This window comes from Crocodylus siamensis, chromosome 12, assembly GCF_052110815.1.
Source record: "Crocodylus siamensis isolate JL-2025a chromosome 12, ASM5211081v1, whole genome shotgun sequence".
In the NCBI taxonomy this organism is placed as follows: domain Eukaryota; kingdom Metazoa; phylum Chordata; order Crocodylia; family Crocodylidae; genus Crocodylus; species Crocodylus siamensis.
In genome coordinates this window covers 45764350-45788471 of record NC_143406.1, presented here as the reverse complement: position 1 = coordinate 45788471, position 24122 = coordinate 45764350, and the positions used below count along the sequence as shown (strand labels likewise).

The window sequence follows — 24122 nt, the reverse complement described above, 5'->3', positions numbered from 1 at the left end:
CAACATCTTCATCAGTGACTTGGACAAGGGGGTAAAAAGCACCCTGTTCAAATTTGCTGATGACCCTAAGATGTGGGGGAATGTGGGGACGCTAGAAGGGAGGAATAGGCTGCAATCGGACCTAGACAGGTTACAAGGGTGGGCGGATGAGAACAGGATGGGATTCAACATTGACAAGTGCAAGGTGCTGCACCTGGGGAGGTAGAACCGGCACCATACCTGCAAGCTGGGGAACTCCCTTCTCATCAGTACAGAGGCAGAAAAGGATCTTGGAGTCATCATTGATGCCAAGATGAACATGGGCCGGCAGTGTGGGGAGGCAGTCAGGAAGGCCAACCACACCTTGTCCTGCATCCACAGATGCATCTGGAGCAGGTCCAGGGAGGTGATCCTCCCCCTCTATTCGGCACTGGTCAGGCCGCAGCTGGAGTACTGCGTCCAGTTGTGGCGCCGCACTTCAGGAGGGATGTGGCCAGCATGGAGAGGGTCCAGAGGAGGCCACTCGCATGGTCAGGGGGCAGGAGGGCAGGCCCTACGAGGAGAGGCTACGGGACCTGAACCTGTTCAGCCTCCACAAGAGAAGGCTGAGGGGGATCTAGTGGCCTGTTACAAACTAGTCAGAGGGGACCAGTAGGCACTGGGGGAGTCCCTGTTCCCCTGAGCACTGCTCAGGTCCCTTCCAACCCTACAAACTATGAAACTATGAGAGTGTTTTCATTGATTTCTGTGGGCTTCAGGCACAGTGGCCTGGCCTTTGGGAAATGAATTGTGAAATGGTCCCTAGTAGAGAGGTGACAGTTTCTCCAATTAATTTGTGCCAAGGATCAAATGGGTGATGGAGATGGAAACTCCCACTCAGGGTCTGTAAGGCAGTGTGGGGGAAGCATTAACCATGGGGGGTGGGTATTAGAAACTTGTTTTTTTCTATACCTGATTAAAAATCCCAAATGCAGAATAATTCTCTGTGCTAGTGCCTCTAAAGCCATGCCATGCAAAAACAGCAATTTAACTGGGTTAGTTGTGGGGGGCAGGTAGGTGTTGGACTGCTGGCATGGCTTTAGAGGCATCTGCTATTTAGGCTGGAATGCTGTTATTCAGGCACCCCGAGGAGAACCTCCAGGCCACGTTGGATCATCAAGAAGACTCAGGTCTTCCATCAGCCTGCCCCAGGCCATGAATGTGACCCACACCCTCCCCAAATTACTAACCTGGAGTTAGTCAAGCACTTTCCTTGCCTCCCCACCTCAGAGAGCAAACATTAATGAGGAGATTTGGTGCACAAGTGCCTCCTTAAGACAAGCTGAAGCAATTTGTCATATTCATCATGATCTCCAGAAAGACACCAAGATCCAGGTCTAAAATGCAGTCGTCATCCCCATTCTCTATGGATGTGCAATGTGGGTGACACAAGACTCTGGAGAGGTATCACCAATGATGCCTCTGGAAAATCCTCCACATCAAATGGGATTCGCACAAATGCCACCATCCTTGTTGAAGCCAATGTTACCATCATTGAGTCAGCGATCCTCAAGCACCAACTTCTCTGGACCGGACATTGTGTGTGACTCTCAACTCCCATAACAAGTGCTGTACTCCCAGCTTAGTGACAGCCTGAGATCTTGTGGCCAGAGGAGACACTACAAGGACACATGGAAGGTATACCTCAAAAAATGGATGCTAACTTCAAGAGCTGGGAGGAGCTGGCTGCTGACTGACTCCAATGGCCCTGCAACTTCAGTCAAGCAGCAGTCCATTTCAAGGTAAAGCATCTTTCCCTCAAAGCAGAGAAGAGAGAAAGGAGGAAGGAAAAGGAGACAAACCCTGGCCTACAGCCTACTTTCCTCTGCAGAAAGACCTGCAACTTCTGCAGATGAGTCAGTAGCTCAAGGATTGGAGTCTTAAATCATTTCAAGACCCATCAATGAGCCATGGTAGAGATCATCCTCAAATTAAGGGTTTGCTGACGATGATGTTATTTGAGCAACGTTCTCTTGGTGAGGACTCCCAGATGCAGACAGAATAATGGGGCAGAGAATTACTTCCATATATTCACGGTCAACAGGCTTCTCAATAACTTCCCATCTCTGTTTATAGTTGCTCCTATTGCAATAGCACCCCAAAGATGGACGATATCCATGATGCATGCAAAGGCTATGTGTGTCTCTTTCTACTGTATGTTCTTCTCACCTCTATAGCTATGTTACTTCTGTGGTGCCCATAAGAACCTAACTTTGAGCATGTTGTGCATTGGATCAGACTGTACAAGCCCTGCGGTCCGTTACCCATTCTCTGAGCGCACCTTTGCAGACCCCCATGCTGGGTTTGAGGACAGCCAAGGCCAGCAGATTCTCAAAGCAAAGACTGGGAGTCTGATCTCAGCCACGCAGTATATCATATTGTGTCCCTGGCTAAACCCTGAACTGTGCACACACACAAGCCCAGTGGCCTCTGGTTTCTACCATCCATGTTGAGATCTGTGCTGCAGCTGGATTTGATCAGAAGATTGCCCTTTCTTTCATGCATCCTGGAATATCACTGGCTTTTTTGTAAGCATTTCACAGATGCAAAGAACATTTATAATGAAGATGTCGTGTGCAACCCTTTCTTTCCTTCCTGGTTTTCGCAGCAGCTATGGTAAATTCTGAAATCTTAGATATCGTTGTTGCCTAGCTGAATTACTTACTATGACAGAGAGTGGAGGTTTTTATCTAATTTCTGAATGGAGAAGCAGTGACCACATGGCAACAGAGGTTTTTAAGCCTTCTCCTATAATGACTGTCTCTCTCTCTCCTCTCTTCTTTTCTTTCTGTTCCCTGCCACCGCCACCCTCAGTAAGAAGAGATACTTTTGCTTCTTTGAGAGCCCATTTGTTTTCAGCCTATTCTTGCTTCTTTTGTGTCAGTGGCACCATTTGCCTGAAAACCCTGCTACATCCCAGGTACCAGTGACATAGGTGTTACCTACCTTTCCATTCCCGAATGGCAGACACCTATGTTGTTCTGACAACACCCACAAATGGGAGCATCCAACTGCCCCAAGGATCCTTCTAATTCTCAAGTCTCTTTTTTTTCTTATTTTTTTTAATTGCAAGGAGGTGTGCCCCCAGGGCCTGGAAATGACAGCAGCTCTGCTGCAGAGTCAGGGTGAGGAAATGAACGGAGGAGCTGTGAACTTGTGATTTATAATTTGTTGGTGTATTCATAACACCACTCCAGTGAACAGCTGCGGAAAAGTATACACCAACAAACTGCAGACATCAACAGAATGCATTTCTTCTTGGGGTGAGGGGTCACTATGAGCTATTTCTCCCCCCACCCCCACCCAGCACCTCCCCAGTCTAGCAGCCATGTGAGAAAAGCATGCTGTAGTTCGTTTGCTCCCCAGGAGTTCAGAGAAAAATCACTGATTCAAGGAAACTGAGCAAAAAGCAAAGAAAGGTTCAAGGACGCTGCGGTAAGAGATAGCAGGATAACCTAGTCCCCATACTGAACCTTGGCCTGGTCTCTAAGACGCTGACCCTGCCAAAACATGTATTGTTGTTATGCTCACACTGGATCTTTGTGTTCGCCTGCCTGTGATGAAATGAATGTGTGCAAATTGTTTGAGCAGCACAGGACAGCCCGTAATTCCCCACACACCTGTCCTTACAGGTTACTTGTAATGAAGAAAACATTTTCAGGTGGGAGAAGATGCTCGCTACAGACTGGAGAACAAGTTGAAAGACCCTGATCCCAGCCCTTGCCTCCTAGGGTGAAGCCACCTACTAGGTTTCTGGAGACTTGTGTTCCTTTCCCTGCTCTGGCACGTGCTGCTTACGTGACCTTTGGCAAGTCACTTAATCTCTATGTATCTCGGTTTCTGGACAGTGGGACTGTTCACCCTTCCTTATCTCACAGGGGCATTGTAAGGCTACGTGATTTATTGTGAGGTGCTGAGATGCCTTGGTAGAGGGGCCACGTCAGGGCATAGACAGGCCGATTAGCATGGAGATGCAGAAGATCTCTTGGGCTCAGAGGCATCTGGTTTCACCGTGCACCTCCGGGGTCAACCAGATATAAAAATGGAATCTCATAAAATAGAACAGAGTCTGTGGTTCAAAGCTGGGGCTGAGCATATTAAAATGTAACATGTTTAAAAGTCAGCTTGCTTCAGCGGTGGAAAAAAAATCCATTTCCCTGAAACAAATGCTTACTATTAATGAAAAGCTATGATCCGTGGTGCCTACAAAGCAATAAATAGCATCTCTGGTCGATGGGAAGCTGTAACAAATTTGAGAGATGAAATTGCTTTTTATACGACTGTCGCATTTGTTTTTGTTTTGGGGCTTTTTGCATCCATAAAGAAAACGACAACCTGAATTGATTTCTCGTTTCCATTTGCAGCCAGTTGGGGCATTTAGGTCCTTTTTCTTTTCTTTTCTTTTTTTTGCCTGGGCATTTGCACAAATAGCAGGACAGTGACTCCATTTGCCTGTGAATTGTGGCTTCTGGAAATGATTTGATTCCACTCACAAGCTGTTCTGGTCGATGAGGAAAAGTTTAACAAGCTAAATGCAGAACATTGCACCCCTGAGCCTGCTACTGGCTTTTGAAATACTTGTACTGGGGGGGTTTTAAAACTGACTGCTGGAAAACCATTTCCAAAAACAGCTTTCAGTCATCAGAGGGCTTTTGTGAAAGCCTAGTAGGGAAAGCAAGGTGTTGGGAGTCATAGGGAACTATGTTCTAAGTCTGTCTCTGGCCCAGACTTCTAGTACAATCGTTAGACAAGTAACTAGGCCCCATATGGACTCATTTTTTTCCAGTCTGTAAGAATAAATTACAAATACTTGCCTCCCCACTCAGATGCCATGAAACCTAATTATTGGGTCAAAAGCTGAAACTCTGCTTATGTGAAAGAGGTAGCGCAGCTGAGAATTTCTCATCGATTCTCTTTGAGAACTGTCTCTCCACTTCAGCCATGCCGGTATCTGGGTAGCAGAGATGCTGTGGAAGTGCCATTACTTGAATAATACTAAATTACGCCAGCATCACTGAAAATTCACTCTTGTGGTCTGTGTTTATTTCGCTGCAACATCTTCCAGCTCCAGCCAGGATCAGAAGAGCCCTGCGACGTAGCATCCCATCTCCCAGTGCTCTGGGAAGGGGCCAGAGGACTGTCATGGGCTCAGTCAGCTCTGCCTAGTTACTTTTTATAGCAGATATCAGGGTTGGAAGAATGGCTTAAAAGGAAAGAGTCCAACCCAGTTGGGTGCTGGCTGGGGGTGAGATCAAGGTCTTCCTTTCAGCTCTCCCTCAAAGAGGAACCTGGCTGGGGTCAAGGACTGACTGGAAATCCCTAAAGGGACCTGGGAACCTGCTTGTAGATGCTGCTTCTCAGATGGATGTCAAGAGGTTGGTCCCCTGCTTGACAGGGTCCACAGCTAAAAAAAGAATTGCAAACCAAAACCCTATTCTTCTTCACGCCTAACCAGGGATTTGGTAATGGTCTGTTGCAAACCCAGCACCAGGCAGCTTGTCACTGTTTTCTTCTCGGCTGTATAGAAACATGCAAGGAAACGCTGTCCTTGTCTTGAAGAGCTCAAAATCCACTTGAAAGACATTTGCTCTCAGCCAGAATTAATCAAAGGTGCATAGATTTATTTATTTTTTTAAGGACAGAGGGGACAGCTGTGATTGCCCAGGAGTCCGTGCTGGCCCTGATGTCCTGGCATTCCCATGCAGAAAAGAGGGTCTGGTGTTTGAATTAGAAAGCTCTCTCTTGCTGACCAAAGCACTCCAGAGATGCTTTATGAAGCTCCTAGCTCTAGCTTCCAATCACAATTCAAATGACTGCCACCAGAATTATCCACAGGGAAAGTATCTGCATTAGGACATTTGCATAAATCACTGGCATGTGGCTTCATTACCCTCCCCTTCCTTCTTCCGTGACTCAGCCCCCTGGTGCAGTCACTTTTGATTGTAAAAAGGTGTCAGCTCATCCTGCATTGTTTCTTTCCTTTCACGGCTGCCAAACAGCAGCTCCTGTTTTAGCAGCCGCATGACGCAGTCTGCTTTAAATTAAATTTAAAGCATGGTCTATTTATACCAGCAAGCAAAAGGCTACAAATCTGCTGTCTGTCATGGGACAGGTTTCTGATTTTGGGGGCAGGCATTGCATAAGTAACTGAATTATTTTAGGAGCCTGTGAAATGGGTGCCCTGCTTATCAGAGACCTTGCATCTCTTTGCCTAGGGGAAACACATCACTCTCAACCGGTCTCACTTGGTGCCGGTGGATCAGCCTGAGAAAAGACATTGCCTGTAAAGTTGCCTTTCCCTGCTCGCTGCTGGTAATCAAACTAAGCCGTTCTCAAATGCATTTAAACAGATGGGACTGTAATACATATGCAGGGTGGGTTATATACAGCCCTGGTGTTACCGGATGAGACATCACTGCAGTGAAGGGAAGGACATTCAGGTGAGTTTGGCCCTGTATGTTCTGTCGATTTCGCTACATCTGTTTCCGCCTCCGCACACTTTTACCTCGAGATCATTGACCCAGGGGGCTGATGCCAATGAGACATGTGGGCCTGATCCAGCGCCTGTGGGAAAAGAGCTGTGTAAATTTAAGCTAGCATGTCGACACTTAGTTTTAAAGGAAAACTAGGTGTTGACACGCTATGCATGAATTTAGTCTGGCAGGGAGGAGGAGTTTGTCAGAAGAGTGAAGTTCTGGAACAGGTGAAACAAGAAGTGGGAGCAAAGAGACAGACTAGTGTTAGAACGGGGATTGGTAAGTTTATGGGTAAGATTATGTGGTGTGGTTACCTGCGATAGCTGGGACAGGACTCACAAGTTCCTCAGGAGTGTGCAAGGCTGGAAGGGATCCCCTAGGAGAAATTCCAGTTGGTTTCAGAGGAGGATGAATCAGGCCCTGTGCCTTTAGCAGTGCTCCCGGCAACTCAAATGGCTTTCTAAAGTATGCACACATGGTTGAGCAAGGTAAGCTCGTGTGTGAGCTCACAGTGTATTGGCTACTCCGTGGCACCTGTGGTACATTCCCTGTGGTACATGTGAAGTTGCTTACCCCAGTTTTGCTGAAGAGTGTGTACATGGGCACTAAAGCCTCTGAAACTCTGTGTTGCTACAGGGTGAGCTGAGGTGTAGAGTTATTTCTGAGCCCATGTGCTTAGATTAGTGGTTCTCAACTTCTTCAGATACTGGGTTGATCTTGTGAATGATGTCAGCCTATTTAACAGTGCTAACATTATGTGGCACTCCACAGCTGCCCTAAAAGGATCTTAACGCACCCCAGGGTACCACTACACCCTGGCTGAGAATCACTGGCTTAAATTGGAAGGGTTTGGGACAGCGATGTTGTCCTCTGTGGTTTCTCTACAACAAACCAATGCATTTATGCTAGTTCATAGCTCATCCTGTGTTTGGATTTGCAAACAGAAAACAGAGCGCTAGACCAGATGTTAACAGATTATTCTGTGATTATATGCGTGTGTGAGAGAGAGAGAGAGTGAGAATATATAACTTACTAAAAAAGACCCTTCTGTGTAACAGTTTTAGGTAGCTATGGATAATGACAAGCCAGGAGAACGGATAAAGCCGTTGTGGTTAACACTGCACAGCCAGGACAAATGCACTGTACATGCAGGAAGGGTGGCTAGCAGACTTATCTGAAGCGGCTCTCTGGTAAAAGAAGGTATAGTTTCACAGGACTCTCTGATAAAATATGTGGCTCAATCCCAAGATACCTAGACTCCATCTTGAAGCACTATGCAAAAGATGGACCTTGGAGGTAACATGTCAACAGAGCTGGACCTAGTCCAGAGCCCAGGGAAGTCTTTAAGAAAGGTCCTGCTGACCTCAGTAGATCTCAGAACGCAGTCTTAGCAAGGAGCTGGGATTGAGATGGTTGCTTTAAAAGCTTTGTTGGCCAGGTGCGCTTGCCTCTATGTAGCGTAAGGTAGGTATCAGGGCAAGTGTGCATGGGAACTTCTCTTCTCTCCAGGGGAGCATGTCATTTGAGAGGCCTGGAGCTTGCATTTTGGAATGGCTTCCAAAGTATAAATAAAGTCTAGGGACAGGTCAGGTTTTTTTTTCAGTATGTTGGGCTGTTCCAGAGCAAGAGAACTGGGGAAATGGAAGAATCAGCATGTACAGAGCTCTAGGAAGAAAGGAATTTCACTAGTTCAGTATTTTCCCCTCCCTATAACATAGTAGAATCTGGCCCAGTGCATTGAGCCTCTGCAGACTGTCCATTCCTGCCTTCACTGGGGATGAGTCTTTCATGATCTAACCTGGTGGAAAGACCAGTGCATGAATAGGTGTCCCAAGAGCTTCCCAAAAACTGTAGAGCTTGGAAGGAAGTGTTCTCTACCGAGGTCTGGTTAAGCCAACTCCATTCAGTGTTTGCTGATCTGTTCTGGTTGATTCCCCAGCTGATGGTATGCATGTTGTACTTGGCTCTTGTAAAGAACCTGGGACTTTTTTGGCGCCAGCATGAATCGTGTGTCTCACTGCTCAGCATTCTTCTCTTTTGTCCTTGTAGGTAGCAAGATGGGAGCACAGAACCAGAGCGCTCAGCAGGGTCTTTGGCTCTCCGTACACTGCGTGCTACTGCCTGGGGGTGATCATCCTGCTGCTTAATTTTGTACGGAGCCATTGGTAAGGACCTCACTTTTGTGTTACCTGTGTGACTGTGGAAACTGGGGCCGTCTCTCTCATGCCAACAGTCTTTGAAAACAGTGATGCAGGTCAGGCCACATCAGCCAAATTTGGGAGACAGTCCCATCCCATTTTGGCTGCAACTGAAGCAAAGGATGAGATGTGAAGGGGAAAGTCAGAGAAGAAAGCAAAACTCTTTCCATTTGCAAGGCAGGAGTGGTGGGGAGTGTGCGGGGAAATCAGAAATGCTGCAAGGTGATCTCTTTTAATGACAAAAAGCAGCTGATCCAGTTGGGAGGGTGCTAGCCTGGCTTTGTGAAATGTGGGTTAAATTTCATACCTTGTTGCAGGCCCCTGTGTCCCTTTGGGCACGTTATTTAAGCGCCTAAATCCCTTCGAGAATCTGGGCCAAGCTCCCCTTGAAACTAAAACTAAGGTGTTTTGTTTTTTTTCAAGGTCAGCAGCCACCACTGCAACCATCTGGGCTGATCTCAGAGACGCTGCTCTCCAGTGCTCTCCTCTGACATCAGCAGAAGTCAGGCACCTAAGTACCTGGGAGGATCTGGGTCCTGGCATCTCTTTGCTTCTGTTCTCCCTCGAAAATGGGGTGAATGGCCCTGTCCTACCTCACAGAGGTGTTGTGAGGATAAACTAAAGATTGTGCTCTGGGACGCTGATAGTGGGGCTCTATCTCACTGCCTCCAAGACATTGCATAATCTGTAATCACACAGCGTTTTAATGTTGAGATATTACAGTAAATTAGGCCCATAAAAGAGACACTTAACTGTATAAACAGCATGTCATGAGACACCTAATTGAAAACAACCAACTTGTATTAAGAAAATAAAAGTTGCTTCATACTGAGCGAGCTGTTAATTTGAGAGGAGAGGGCACGATCAGGCCATTGGCAGTGGGGAGGTTTTCACTTTTGGTTGCTGGTTTGAATCCAGGCTGAGTCATTAGTGATTTAAAGCTATTTATATGCAGTTGTGAGAAGTGGTGTTGGAAGCAGGACTGTCCGTTGGCTAAAACAGCAGATGGGGCATCAGGAGGATCTGGTTCTCTTCCCAGCTCTGCCTTTCATGCTGTCTGACAATTGAAAAGTATATCACTTCTCTGCGTATCTATCTGTGTAAAAGCGAAGGAGGAAAAACCCTCTGCAAGGCAGGAACTGTCTTTGGTGTTTGAAAAGCATCTGGTATGTGTGTGTGTGTCTACAGCCTAAGCAATAACATCCTCAAGCGTGGAAGAAGGGCATGAGGTACCAGGGTCAGAGTTGCCCTCAAACCTAGCTGGTGACATTGGACTAGCACACCAGTTTTCTGTAGCCACATCCAACAAGAGAATGATGTGGCTACCACTACAGCCAGCCACCTCAGACTGGGTGGTGGGATACCCATATGAAGCTGGGCTGATTGAAACCGACCATCAGCACAGGTCTTAAGAGAGGCCCTGAACCTAGGATTCTTCTGTTCTAGTCGCTGTATTTCCTGCTCCAGTCTCACCAGCTGCAGAGTGGGTCAGTGGTCTATCAAAATGGACAACGGCCCATATGGCAATGATCCCTGATAAAATGGACACTGAGGCTGGGGCTTCAAAGGGGCCTATGACTGCTCAGTGTCCAAAGCTGCCTTTGAAAATGTCCTGTGCTCTATCTCTTGTAGGTATTTCTATAGCCCCCATCCCCATTATGTCTGTATGTCTCTCAGTCTTTAATGCAGTTACTTCTCTGGTGCTCTTACAAGGGAGGGCATTGCTGTTAAACCCATTTCATAGACGGGGAGCTGAGGCACAGTGGGATGCAGTGAACTACCTAGCATCACACACTGACACAATAGGGACCTAAACCCAAATATCCTACATCCTGGCCTGGTGCACTAACCACTGGACCATCCTTTCTCTTCAGCAACATCAGCTGGAAAGTGAAAGAATAGCCTGAAGACTTGAATACCCACTCACCCACAGAGATAATTCCTAAGCTTAGAGCCGAGGTCTATACGGTGGTGTCTTGTTCCTGTTCCATGGCCAGTGGACATGCATTTCTAGAGATTGTCGATATGGCATCTTTCACCAGCAGGTCTTCATTTGGGTTTGGTTTTACTTTAGTTTTGAATTCTCCATTGGAAGGAGGTAGTAAAAGCAGAATTACTTTGTCTCCTGTTCTGAGACTTAGTGATTAATGTCAGAGCTGTTAAGTGTCTAATTTCCTGACTCTGTGTCTCTCTCAATGATTTCCCTCGATTGATTGCACAATGAGATGACTGGAGGGTCATCTTCAGAATTTTTGGCCTAGTACAGAGCGTGTATTACAGCACTTGTGGGCATTTTTTCCCCCTGAGGGAGCTGAGGAAACGAAACTCAGCATGCATTTCAAATGTTACAGCATTTCCTGCATAGAAGAGCAGGGATTATGTGTGCACTTGGCAGGCAAGCTGCTTAAACTTATCTAAGATCTGCCTAGGTAATGCCTATGTTAGCAAATAATATAGCACTGGTGATGTACTGTACATTATGGAAATAACGTCCTTAAGTGTTCTCAGTGCTAACGTAACAGTGTTGTCCTGCAGAAAGCTTCCTCAATGTCAACAATTTGGCTATGATCTGACAACTGTAGCTTACTCTCTCTGCAGCACTGTAATTAAAGTTGGGCCTGAACTGTTGTCCCAGATGCAGTTATGTCAGGGTCAGAGCTAATGTATTGTCAGAACTCCAGATAATTTCCATGGCATAAAACTCTCAGGTTAGAATTTGTAAATGCATCTCATCAGATTTTACTTCTTAGAAGTAACGCCAACAGTTACCCCCGCTCTGTGTTTGTCGGGACCGTTGCACACTACTGGAAGTCCTGAAGGAGGGCTCAGGATTTGTTTAGTCCATAATTTAATTTTTGGCCATGCAGAATGGCTTGTGTGACCTGCTCGTGACTCATGGACGGGTGTGTATTTAGATTTCACAGCTCAGCTAACTGCCAGTGGGGGTGGTTTTGGGGGTGCACAAAAACCCATCCAGGTGAAATAGTCCCTGTTTTCCGAGTCTCTGCCAGCCTCTAAACCTGTAAACATGGCAGAGAAGTGTGAAACGATGCGCCTGAGGTCATGCAGCAGATCAGTGGCAGAGCCAAAATTATAATCCCGTTTTCAAGGGCCACCAACCAAGTGCATGCTCAATGGCTTGCACTGTAACTCAGAAAGCCCAATCCTCTGTGCTTCTCAAGCTGGCCAAGTTTTGAGTGTGGCTTTGTTTGTTGCCTCTGTATTTAGTTGTGCTGAAACAGGTTCAAGTGGTCCTTGGCTGTTTCAAGAGGTACTCTTGAGTACCACATCCATAAGCATGAGCGGGAAGAGCCATGGCTTCAGAATGGTAGCACGGGTTGCAAATGGACCTTAAGAGCCATCAGTTCCTCCAAATGCACCTGCAAAAGGGGAGGCCATCCTCACTCTGCAGGTTTGGCATGGTTACAGTGAGGCCGCTGTTGTAAACACCGACCTTTGTTTGTTTGCCCAAGTCGGGAGGGCCTGCAGTATTGTTCCCATCCCCTACATGTTCGTAGATCCTTGTTCTAAAGCACGGCGCGTGGATGGCTAAAGAGCAATGAACACGTAAAGTGAAAACGTAAGCACTGCCCAGTTGCTTAATGCAGACGCGGAAATTTCGGCATCTGATTAGGTCAGGAAAGCACCCTGGAAACTCCATCTCACAATCCTACTTGCTTTTCTTCCGTGTTTGAGTTGCATCTGTTTCTGGACTAAATTGAGTTTTCACTTCCCAGCCCCGCAGAACCAGTTGAACTGACCAAGAGCAAGCTGTGCCTTACAAATGCAACAAAGTGGGGGGAAGCTGGTTCCTAATCTCAAATTTTAATAGTCTTGGGGATGCAGGCAGTGAGGGATAATGAGCAAAAAGACCATCTCTTGAGATCTTCCCCCACCTCCTCCTCCCCTCCATCCCCAGAAGCACCCACTTGAGTCTGCAGTACTGGCTATAGCTTTCCTCTGTGGTTTGGGGCTGCATCGTGCACAAGAATGACGTGAGCACATCTCAGAATGTAAATATTTCTTCTTAATGTGCTTTTGATCATCACTGCATTTATCAGAAGACTCCAAAGCCACAGGGAGGGGCCAAGGAGAGATTTTGAGAATTAATTTTCAGCGCGGGGGGGGGGAGGACTAGGGGTTCAAATCCGTACAGCTTGCTAGCTTGTCCTCCACTCTTGGGAATGTTTTTGTTGCCTTGAACTTGCCCTCCCAGCCTGTGCCACAACAGCTCTGTCTGACTTCAACTTTGTTCCGCATGAGTATCTTGGGTGTAAAGATATTGTGGTCGTTAGACGATTAAATGCTTCCTATCTGCAAAGTGTTTTTTATCTAGCACAATTCTTAGACTTGGCTCCAGAATGGCCTCGGCCCAAAGGAACTGCTCAGCAAACTACGTAAGAGGACAGGCTGTAATGGCTTTTGTGCAGTTGTTGTTCCTGGTAGACTGAAATTCTTCCTGATCAAAGTTCTTTGCCTCTTGCAAAGCCTCTATTATCTCTGCTTGGAGAAAAAAAAAAAGGAAAATCTGGTCTCTTACTGTTTGGCTGCTCCAGGCTTTGGGGTAATTATCTGAGAAATGTCTCATTCAACTGATCTTATTGCCCTCTTAATTTATGGCTGATGACTTTGCAGTGCTGTAGATGAATTGTTGACATTGTTCCCATGCATGCACTTGATACAGTCTTTCCTGAATGCTACCACCTGATCTGGTTTTATTTTCTCATTTGGCAATGTTCTTTGAAAGCGTATGTTCAAGTCCCAGTTATTTCCCTGGGTTTCTCTTCCCTACTGCTCCTGCACGTAAAACATAGTTTTGCTGGGCTTGGGAAAGGTGGGGAGCATGCTTATAGGTTTCTGCTAGAGTAGCGCCTGGAGAATGACGTTATTGAACTGCATGAGATAAGAAGCGCGACCGAAGATCAGCAAGCCCTGAGACCAAATATTAGCAAAGCCATGAGACTGCCCCTCTGCACTGGGCTGTCAACAAACAGGGTGAGCAAACTATTGAAAAATCAAAGAAATATTTTTCCTGGATGATTCCTCATAGGAATTATAGGAGGCAGTAGAATGTGGGCTCAGATTTCCAAAAGACCCCTAAGGGTTTGAGACCCTGTATCCATCCATTCATTTTAATTAACTCCTTTGCATTTTAACGAGAACAATATCTCCACCCATCCACCAGGCAGCTCTGAAAATCCCAGTGGTCAGTTGTCCGGCTGCTGGTGACCCTGCCGGTCTGATAGTCTCTCTTCACCCAGCATGGGGATTTGTGTTGAGAATCACCTCACATTTTAACTACAAATTTTTGTGTTCCAAAGCAAAGGATATTTCCGATGTGGCCTTTGCCATATCCTAACAGCAGTGCTTCATGTTCAGAAGAAACCCAAATTCATCTCCCAGATGCTGCCTGCCTGGGGTCGCCAACAGCAGTGGTACAATCTGTTTTGGACAGGAAAGGAGGTTACTTGTTACTCATCGACATGTTTGAGAATTGGTATTTGCGTCTTTGTCTAGCAAGTGCAGCGCATAATAAGTCTAAAATAAACAGTCTGCAGTAGTACATGGATTGGAGCTCCTGACATAACAGGTGGCAATATCCTCAGCTGGTGGGAATCAGTGTTGCTTCGTGGACACTGAATGGGTTTGGGAGACTCAGGGATCCAGCCCCAAACCCCTCTTCTAGACTTGCTTTTGCAAACCTCAGATTGAAAATAAGAAGCAAATAAGCATTCAGGCAGGAGGTGTGTGTGTTATATCCTTTCCTGTGAAGGGGCCAACAGGTAACGATTCTAGTGTGGTCTGAAAAAAAAAATGCAAACCTCATCCCCTCCCTGATGTATGCTTTGAATGGTCTGATAGAAACTCAAATCAAACCCAAAGTTGATCTGTGTGGTCTCACACCAACCCTTCCCCCTCTCCAGTCCCTGCCTTTTCCTGCCAGATGTCTTAGAAATGGAGCAAGGATTGCAGCAAGGATGTGGAGCTGGGAAAAGACGATATTAACGGTTACACACTGACCTAAATAACATGCAAACAGATGCTGTGGGAAAAGCAAAGTCGTATGGGTGAAAGAAGCTGTGAAGGAAAATGACTGACATAACAGTTGTTGATGATGTTGGCAGGAAGAAACCTTTTTTTTAAAAAAAAAAACAAACCGAGTACTTTTATTGTGACGCTGCTGGTCATAATGTTTGTTGCTGGTGAATTATTGGGTGTTCTTTCACAACCGCCTCTTTGGACCAATAGGAACAGTTGCTCCCAGTTCAATTATCCCTGGGTAATGGGCTCGCTCTGTGAATAACTGACTGTCGGTGGTAATATGATTACAGCAGTGTCCCCATTTATGCACCTAATCCTTCAGCCAAAGAAGTGCATAATTTTCACTGTGATACTTACACTACTGCTGAGACTTTTTTTTAGTCCTTAAAATTCATGCTCAGACCCATAGAATTAGCCCCTGGTGATCGACTGTCACCTACACTCTGTCTTCCCGTTCCCAGTTCTTTCATAACTGGCTTTTTAATGTGAGAAGCAGGGTTTCTTTGGTAATATCTTGCTTCTCGCATATTCCCTGGACCATCCTGGCTACGACAGGACTGTGAATCTACTGCAGCGGGCTTTCGCCATGTCACACCTCTGAGTTAACAGCTCCAATGTGTGCAGGGAATAAAGCAAGTGAGGTTATTCTCACGCAGTGACCTGGCCTTCTAGATGAGGTGCATGAGATCCAAGGAAATGTGCAGACAGAAGTGCTGCTGCTGCTGCATGAAGTTACACTTGCAAGCAGGTCTGGAAGCTTTGGCCAGTGCAAAGCACAGCTGCTTGTTTAGCTGGTGGAAAACACCACATCTGGAGCATCACCTTGCAGCCCTGCTCCAGAGTCTCAGCTGGCTTCCACAACATGCCTGGTTGCAATTCAAGGTGCCGGTGGGAGCAACGGGGTGTTGAGAGCCCTTCTTTCAAAAAATCAGCTCCTCAATTTCCATGCCGCGAATGTGAATTTAGGAACCTGGGCAGACAAAGTTCTTTGAGTAAACCTGGTATCTTTTATTAGACCAACTCAAATATTTGAGTTGGTCTAATAAAAGATATCAGATTCACACAAAGAACCTTGTCTGCCTATGTCCTTAGACCAACACGGCTGCAGCCTACACCCCTATAATTTAGGAACCTGGATTTTGATTTCCATTCTTGGAAATCTTGCTCTTAGCTACTTCCATACCTAGCCTGGGTTTCCTCCAACCTGTAGGAAAAATCTAGCTGTCCAGTCAGCCCTAATACAATTTTTTTTTATTACTGTGCCTTCATACCCCTTTAGAGGCAGGTTTTAAATGCATTTCCACCTTCATGTCTTATTTATTTTCCTCGGTGGTTTCACTCCACTTTTGTTGTTTTATTTCCAGCCCATTTAGTTTGGCTCATAAAGTTAATATCACCTGCACAGCAACAGGTGTATCATTATAGTGACTTCATCTCCATTTTAGGAACATGTAAGGAAAACAAAGCCTCTTGCATTGGGTTGTAATGAAAAAAGGCCACGTGTAACATCTTTCTGGAAATAGCTTTTCTAAGGTTTTAGTTTTGTACCTTCAGTTTCGTACTGTTTGAAGCGGTCAAATCATCCTTCTCCCACCTGCCTTTGCCTTTGTGACAGCCACCCCCGGCTGATGCCCCAGGGACCGAAACTCTGACTTTCAGGGCTTAAAAGGCCAAGAGGTTTCATGTCCTCTCCATCCCTCTGTCCACCTATATGCTACAGGGCGATGCCTGTAACCTGAAGGCCATTGGATTTGCAGCAAGAAGGGGCAGAGGAGGCCTATTGATAATGCATGTCGATGCTTTAAATACATGACTCACGTTTCTCTGTTTGACATCACAGTCATGGCTTGGGAAAATACAATTTAGCAGGTAGAAATGGAGGATCAGATGCTTGAAGTGCTCCTTGTGCACCATCTGCAAGCCCTTTCTAAGCCATTGGTCTGTGGATGGTCACTTGACAGCCACTAGGATAGACCAGAGACCGCCTCTTGAGTGATGGTGCACCCAAGGCGGCAGGTGTGGCTGGTAGAGCCTGGAGTGGATATTTTGGAGCTATGCAGAGAAGAAGGTCAATGCAGATCTCACCACCAAGATGCAATGCAAAACTCATCTATGGGCAGAGGCTTTCCTTTGATAAGAGATGCTGCTAAGTGGAGCAGTGACAAAATGGCCTTCTTCAGGTGATGCAGCAGTACCACAGAGAATGGAGTTCCTTTGTCAGCACTCACAGGAGGCTGCCTACTCCTTGCTGTAGATGCCTGGATATCATCATGGTGATGGGCACATTGGAAATGTCCACCATTGATAGGGGAAACATCTGGGCATCTAGATTTCCATACACATATTTTGAGGTGCTCTGTGAAGGGGGGTATGCCCAACAGTGTCTTAACTGGACAGCGGTTCATCCTTGATGTAGATGGACATTCCTAGCTTGAGGTTCACCTGCTTTGTATTTGGAATGGATTTAAACACTTTGGATGGAGCATGGCAGTGTTTCTTCTTAGGACATGGTATGACAGTAGGCTACTGCTTGCCCAGAACAGTCATAACAAAGCATGTGACACCGGGGCCTGTGTTAAAAGGGTCATTTTAATGATCAACCTACTGCCTTGCTTTCTTCCTTGTTGAGGGGGGTTGGCTGATCCCTCACCTACAGAAGGGTGATGTGCGATAAGGTTGACTTGTGGCTGCTGAGGTTATGTTACAGGTATGGCAATAATTGGAGCTGCTGAAAACTGTGTTGATTGTCATGGCACTGGGTAGGAAATGCTCAGAGGGTTTATTTACCCATTGTGAAAAACGCCTGTGCTCATCAAGTATGGTGCAAATAGAGATTCTGTTTGGGGAGATATACAACATGACTCCAGGGAAAGACAGGCCATTATCGCAGTGCAAACACATCCCTCGAGCTGCAAGCTGAACACCAGGGGAATCGAACAAGACATGCTGATTAGGGTAATTAATGTTTGCCTGAGTATCCAGGCATGAAAGCAAAGGCTGGGATGGCTGGAAGAGGAGGCTGAGGGAGGGGAAGACCGTGCCAAAATAAGCCTCTCTGCATGCGGGTGGTAGATACTTGGGCTTTGTTCTCAGTGACCTGCTTTCTCTGCTATTGGGCATGTTCTGGGCTCGTTGGACTCTGAAGCCATGCAGGGTAAATCAGAGGCGCCACAGGGCTGTTTTAGCCTGGGCTCCATTCCCCACGAGCCCAGAGCATTCAGTGCAGCACGTTTTGCTGCACCTCTGCCTTGCCTCCAAGCCACCCCATACACAGGGAGACCAGGAGTGAGGTCTGTAGAGCCTTTCCACCACCTCTGTTCTGGCTAAGGAGGCCTTCTGTATAGGAGGAACCCTCATGGGGGTTTTTCTACCCACTTGGAAACCTTGTCCCTTGGCATAACAAGACTTCACAAACATCCCTGAGACAAAAGTCCTGAAGCCTTTTGTGGGGTCCCCTTTCGGATGCTGAGTACCCTTTTGCTAAAGCAGCGTTGAGGGTGTGTGACGTCCGAGCGGGAGGTGAAATGGCAGCAGCTGGTCTCTGCTATGGGTTTTTTCCCCTCTTTGCATCCTCATCTCGCTCTGAAATGTATGCAGTTTGCATGGGGCTGGTTCTGCCTACTTTGGCTTGGTCTGACTCTGGCTACCCCGGGGTCACTTCTGGCTTCCCCCCCAGCCTGGACCAACTACGGTCGCCATGTGTCTCACTGACTCGACCTGCCTAGCCACTTCCCAATGCAGGTGGAAGTCAGTAGGAGTTCTTCCATAGACTTTGGTCTGGCATTTTGAATTCATGCTCTTCCCTGGGCATGAGTGTAAAGACATACCACCTGTGCTGGCTTCTGTTAGACCTATTTATTCCCTTCCATGCCGCATATCCAGCATGTGCAAACTGTTTGACCCAGCAAGTCACAAACAAGGTTGAGATGTTGGCTTTTTTTTTTTGTATGTATGATTTGCCGACATTCTCCTGCTAGTACCGCTACTTCCCCCTGAGTCTGAGAAACCCTGCCTTTTCCATGCCTTTGAAACCTACATTTCCATTATCTTCTGTGCTAGTGCAAAGGATAGAAACCTGCAGCTTTCATTTAAGTGAAAAAATGATCCTCCAGTACTTGAGTGACTCTAGGAGCTGGGCTTTGAACACACCAAACACTGCAGTATTCAAAGTAAAATCACAGAAGGTAGCAAAGCTCTTAGCATGTTAGAGAGCAAGGGAAAAAAATTGGACTCCATCTACTCAAGGGAACTGGGGCTATACAGAAACTTAATTAAGATTAGAGTCCCCCTCAGACTGGATAGAACATTTTCTAAGGGATTCCGATTATCATTTGGACCAAAGATGTGTGAGGCCTATTAAAAACCTTTACTTAACTTTAATTTAATTACATTTCAGCGTTCACAATGGTTGTTCTAAAGGCCTTTTAAAAAGTGTCTCACGTGGCAGTGACTTCTTCAGAAAGAATGTGCACGAATCAGCAAGACCTGCTACCCTTTCTCTGTGCTCAAAGTTATTTTGAAGTGTGTATGTCTAATACTTTTCCCTCATCAGTTCTGATCTTCCTCCCAAATTCCTACCCTCAGGCTTCAGATGTGAATCATTCCAGAGGACGTGTCCAACATGTAAAAATATTTGGTTTAGAGTGTGGGGGGGAGAGGGAAAGGGACAAGATAACCCAGCAGATCTTTCCCAACACTCAGCTTCTGGGCTTCAGGTTTTGCAGCCTCAGGCACTTTATATGGACAAGGCTGCTGCCAGAAGACTGCTGCCAGAAGGGCCTGGGTGTGATAAAACTCTTGCTTTGAAGAATGGAACAACTGCTTTTAAACATGTGGTGGAGAAACTTTAATATTTTTAGCGCCATGCCCTGGGTTCCAAGTAGAAGTAACTGCATCATTCACTGCCCTGCCACTTTGCTTTTCTCAGGAAATAATCAGAACAACTGGGGAGCCATCATCTCAGATTAGCTCTGGAGAATAAAAACAGATCCTGACTCTTCCTACCCAACTTCTTTCTCATGTTCCAGCCTCTGAATCGCAGATCTCCCATAAAGATGCTCATAAAGCTATTAATATGATGCTTCAATTAAAGATCCTTTTTCTTTCCCACAGTTTCACAGAAGCGATGAAGAGCCAACCAAAGCTGGAAGATTTGGATTGCCTTTTTTCCTACTATGTGGGCTTGGTCCTCCTGGGAATAGGAACCTTGTTTGTCCTCTCCAGTTTCTTGGCATTGGGATTCATCGGGACTTTTTTAGGTAAGGCCGCTGTTGTCATTGGCTGCAGTGCAGAGTTTTCTTGTGGCATGCGCCCAAGGCAGGCCAGGAATTTCAAGGTTAACTACTGACTCATAGTAACTTAGTGGTTCAGTGATCCCTGATGGGGATTCTCGGGATTTGGATTTCTTTTAAGAGGTCTCTGGTAGGACAGCAGAAATAAAGCCACTCAGGGTCACCAGCTCTCTTGACTATTTTGGCTGTAACAGCCAGGCAGGGCACACATGAGGTGAGTTTCAAAAGGACCTGTGGTAACGGAGGTGGCTGCATCTCACTGAGTTTCAATGAGACTGAGGCTCCTAAGTCTCTGAAACACCTTTGAAAAAATGGCCCCTGATCAGAAAGAGTTGGTTTCCGGGAATTCAGCTTTCCTGATCACAAGGCTGCCTGACAAGACCAGCACAACTTTGGAAACCCAGATCAACCATCTGTCCCTCTTACTCCCTACACTTTTCCTCCAAAGCAGTAGGAGAGGAGAGGCATTGTTTTAAAGGAGACTTTAAGAACAAACACATTTAAAATGAGGGGAAAAAATAGCATTGACTCAGACAAAGCCACTCTGACTGAAATTAGCCTCCTGAGCTTCCTTCAGGGCCCTCCGCATAAAAGCAGTCCTTTATGTTCTGTTTAGTTAATTAAGAACGTGGCTTCTAAATCCCCTCACATAGAGAGCAGAACAATCCTAGCAGACAAAGCAGTGATGTGCAGTAATCCTCTGCCTATTGCTCCCGGAGAAGTATTGGCCTTGGGCCTCTCCTGCAACATGGCAGCCGGTGCCTTGTCCAGGAAAATCTGTTCTTCTGCTGTCATTTCTAACTGTTGGACAAGACTCTTATCCTCATTGTCAAGGAGCTTGCTCTGGACTGTTGGTTACATTTCCCTCCCTGTGCAGCAGCATTTAAGTGGTAGAAGAAATGACTCATGCATTTAGTTTGTTCAGTTGGTGAGTAAAACTCTTCAGCCTCTATCTGCATGCAAGGTGTTATATAAATCTAAGATCTATACCATTATCAACCTCCCCTCCTTCTGCCTCTCTATTTTCTATGAATAAGAGTACCATAGAGGTCTCATGTAGTATTTCCTTGTCTTTCTTTGTTGCTGCCTATCAGAGTTACTCTTGGATTCACAATTATCGAGGCTTGATGTCATCAGGATGTTTTCCCTCACCGAGTTGTTAGCTCAGTGATGTTTTTGAATGTGGTTTTATGGGAGTTTTTAGTTCCACTGAACTTTTTATAGAGCATATTTTATATAGTGCTTTGCACAGTACATGTACATGCTACAGCACATACATAGGTGGGTCTGTGGCTGTAGAAAGTACCAAAGAGAGAATTTTCCCCAGTGACTGCGACATCCAAATCCCATCTGAAAGGCACCTGTGAAAGTCCCATGCTGAGAGTCCAGCTTTGGATTCATGCCACACGCAACCCCCAGTCAACTGAGCTGTAAATGGGTATCTGGTCATTCAGGTTTTGGGGGTCAAGGCAGTTGCCCCTAAGGATAACTACATCACTCCTTGGTGTGCTGATGTCTACAGGAACCACTGTGCCCAAAACAGGCTAACCTTATGGGCCGCTAAGCATGGGAGGACCCCACGGCCTTTTTGATGTACAAATTATTCAGGCTTATTCTTAGGTAATGCACAAGGGTGGGAAAATCTGTGCCAGCCTTCTCTCCAGAGTCAGTACATCCATTACAGTGCTATGATCCAGTCCTTCCCTCGGTTCTCCCAGAGCAGCCCCATCCCCACTGACGTCAAAGACCATAGGAAGAAGGGGTGGTTGCAGGGGTGATGACAGCACGTGCTCTGAAAGTGTCCGTGGATGCTTTTAGATTGATTGTATATAATAAATGATCTGTTATCTGTATTGCCAGAGTACCTAGGAGCCCAAGTCATGGACCAGATTCCTGTTTCACTGGGCACTGGACAAACACAGAACAAAAAGGACAGTCCTGCCCTCAGCTGCTTGCAATCAAAGTAAAATGCACTTCCGCCCTAGGGAGGTTGGCATCTCAGCTGAACCTCACCATGCATATGCAGCAGCTCAACAGTGGATGAAGCAGGAACACATGTCTCTGCCCACCCAGAATTAATATTAAGTTCAGTGGGAGCCCACACACTGATTCAAGTTCACCAGGCATTTGTTTCCTTCACAGTTTTCATGGGTCAGTTCATTGACACTTAAATTCATCCATGGCCATCTAAATAGTCCGACTTCACTTCCTGGTGGGTGGATGCGTGGAAAGAATCCTTTCTCCAGCAGCCGCTGACTCCGATAGTAATAATATTGTCTATATTGCGCTTTTGATCTGAGCCTTTAATCAACATGCTCTACAAACCTAATTAAATTAATCTTTGCAGCATTGCTCTTGCAGGAGAGAGTGAGGGAATCCACATTACTGCTTTGCAACTGGAAACACAGAGACACGGAGGGATGTATTGAGTTGCTGAAGGTCTTGCTACCAGAGGTGGAAGCCAGGAGTCCCAAAGGCATGCTCTGGCCTTGAGTCTGTGCCTCCATGCTCCTTGTGGTCCCTCTTTCACCTACCCAACACCGATCCCAACCACCTTGTGCGGTTGTAGCTCTTCTGCCACCATCTCTGTTTGCAGAGAGGAAAAATCCAATTGTCCCCTGACATCCCCAGAAGCAGGGAATAAGTTACGGTGGCCTTTCCTCCTGGAGGACCGGGCACCTGGTGGAGAAATTGAAGCTGAGAAAGGCTCAGCCAGTGGGTGTCAGTTTTGTGTGCAAATTGGTTGAGCGTTGTCTCCAAGTAGAGCCAGGTCTGCACTGTTTACGTAAAGCCTGATTCATCACTGACTAGAAGGATCCTTTGGACTTGAGTTTCCAATGAAAAGCAAACAAGTGAGTCAGGTTGAGCGTAAATGCAGACTGACTCTGCTCCCCTCAGTGCTGTGAAGAGAGCTCTATCCCAGTGGCTGTCATCTTCCTCTCCCTGCAGGTGAAACAGTGTAGGCAAAAAAACCCCACACAGATAGAGAAGATTTATCCATGCTGATGGCTAGCCTAGCCTGAGCATTACATAATCAAGCTTTGCACAATCAGGATACCATCCCTGCTATGAGTGCTCTCCACCAAGGCCGGTGGAGAATGGAAGCCTTCAATATTTCCATGAATTTATCGTGACTCAACACCAGCAAAACCAAATGAAAATCCTTTCTGCTTGCTGACCTTGTAGAATGAGGCTGCTGTGCCTGGTGATCTCCTTTGGTCATGAAGGAAAACTTGAGCTGTGGGCATCTATTGCTCCTTGGAGAAGGGAATGGAGTGAATTCCCTAGTGGGATTTTTTGAATCCCCTTCTGTAGACCGAGGCTACATGGAGTGGGCTAGAAAAAAACCATCATATCACTTAACCTCTACCAATAGCCTGTGTGAGAGGGAAGCTTGAGAGAGCTCCCAAAATAACTGGCGTTTCATTCAACCCATCCCTTCACCTCCTACAACAGTGGGGGGGCCATGTGCCTATCTGGTGAAGGAGCTGGACAGACCAAGAAGACAGCTGCTCAACTGGCCATTAGATTCCCTACGAAATAATACACTTCGCATTTTCTAGCAATTGGAAAGAACTTTGCCTTTTGCGCATAGGCTGAGCTGTCTGGCTGGAGCACCATGAGTCACTCTTCCTAAATGTGTTTTTTCTGTGCCACCCAATTTCCCTCACAGCAGTCTTGGTTCCAGCCCCTATTTTGCAGTGGCTGGGCATGTTCATGGGCTCATGCAGCTCCATTTTCTTTCTCTAGTGGAGAAGAATCCTTCTCAGCAGTCAGCAAGGCCAGCTCTCCAGCATTTCCTTTCTTCATTGTGCCTTCACAATTGGAGCAATTCAGAAAGTGCTAAGCGCTTGCTGGAATTCTGGTTTAATGCTTGTTAGCAATGCAAGTCAGAAAATAGGGCAAACACCGTAGCGGTTAATAGTTGCCTTGAAAGAGGTAATGAGGTTTTTCAGGGTGGGGAGGGACGAAACCCTTTGGAATCCATCTGTCTCACAACGGTCCGTTATTCCTCCCAGCAAAGGAAGCAATGACCAAGATGTCAGGTAAATCTGACTGGACCAAACTCTGTTTCCTGGGTTGCATTGAAACTTATT

The 24122-nt window shown here is 46.4% G+C and overlaps 1 protein-coding gene across 6 annotated transcripts in view; it reads left to right on the top strand.

Annotated features, from left to right (window-relative positions):
- The window catches only part of PEMT (phosphatidylethanolamine N-methyltransferase), an 83017-nt gene that overhangs the window by 36351 nt on the left and 22544 nt on the right, over positions 1-24122 (top strand). For all 6 annotated transcript variants that reach the window (XM_090023519.1, XM_090023522.1, XM_090023521.1 and 3 more), the window contains exons 3-4: positions 8544-8659; positions 19847-19992. In XM_090023519.1, coding sequence (XP_089879645.1) covers positions 8544-8659; positions 19847-19992 — 262 coding nt within the window. The remainder of the gene's footprint in view (positions 1-8543; positions 8660-19846; positions 19993-24122) is intronic.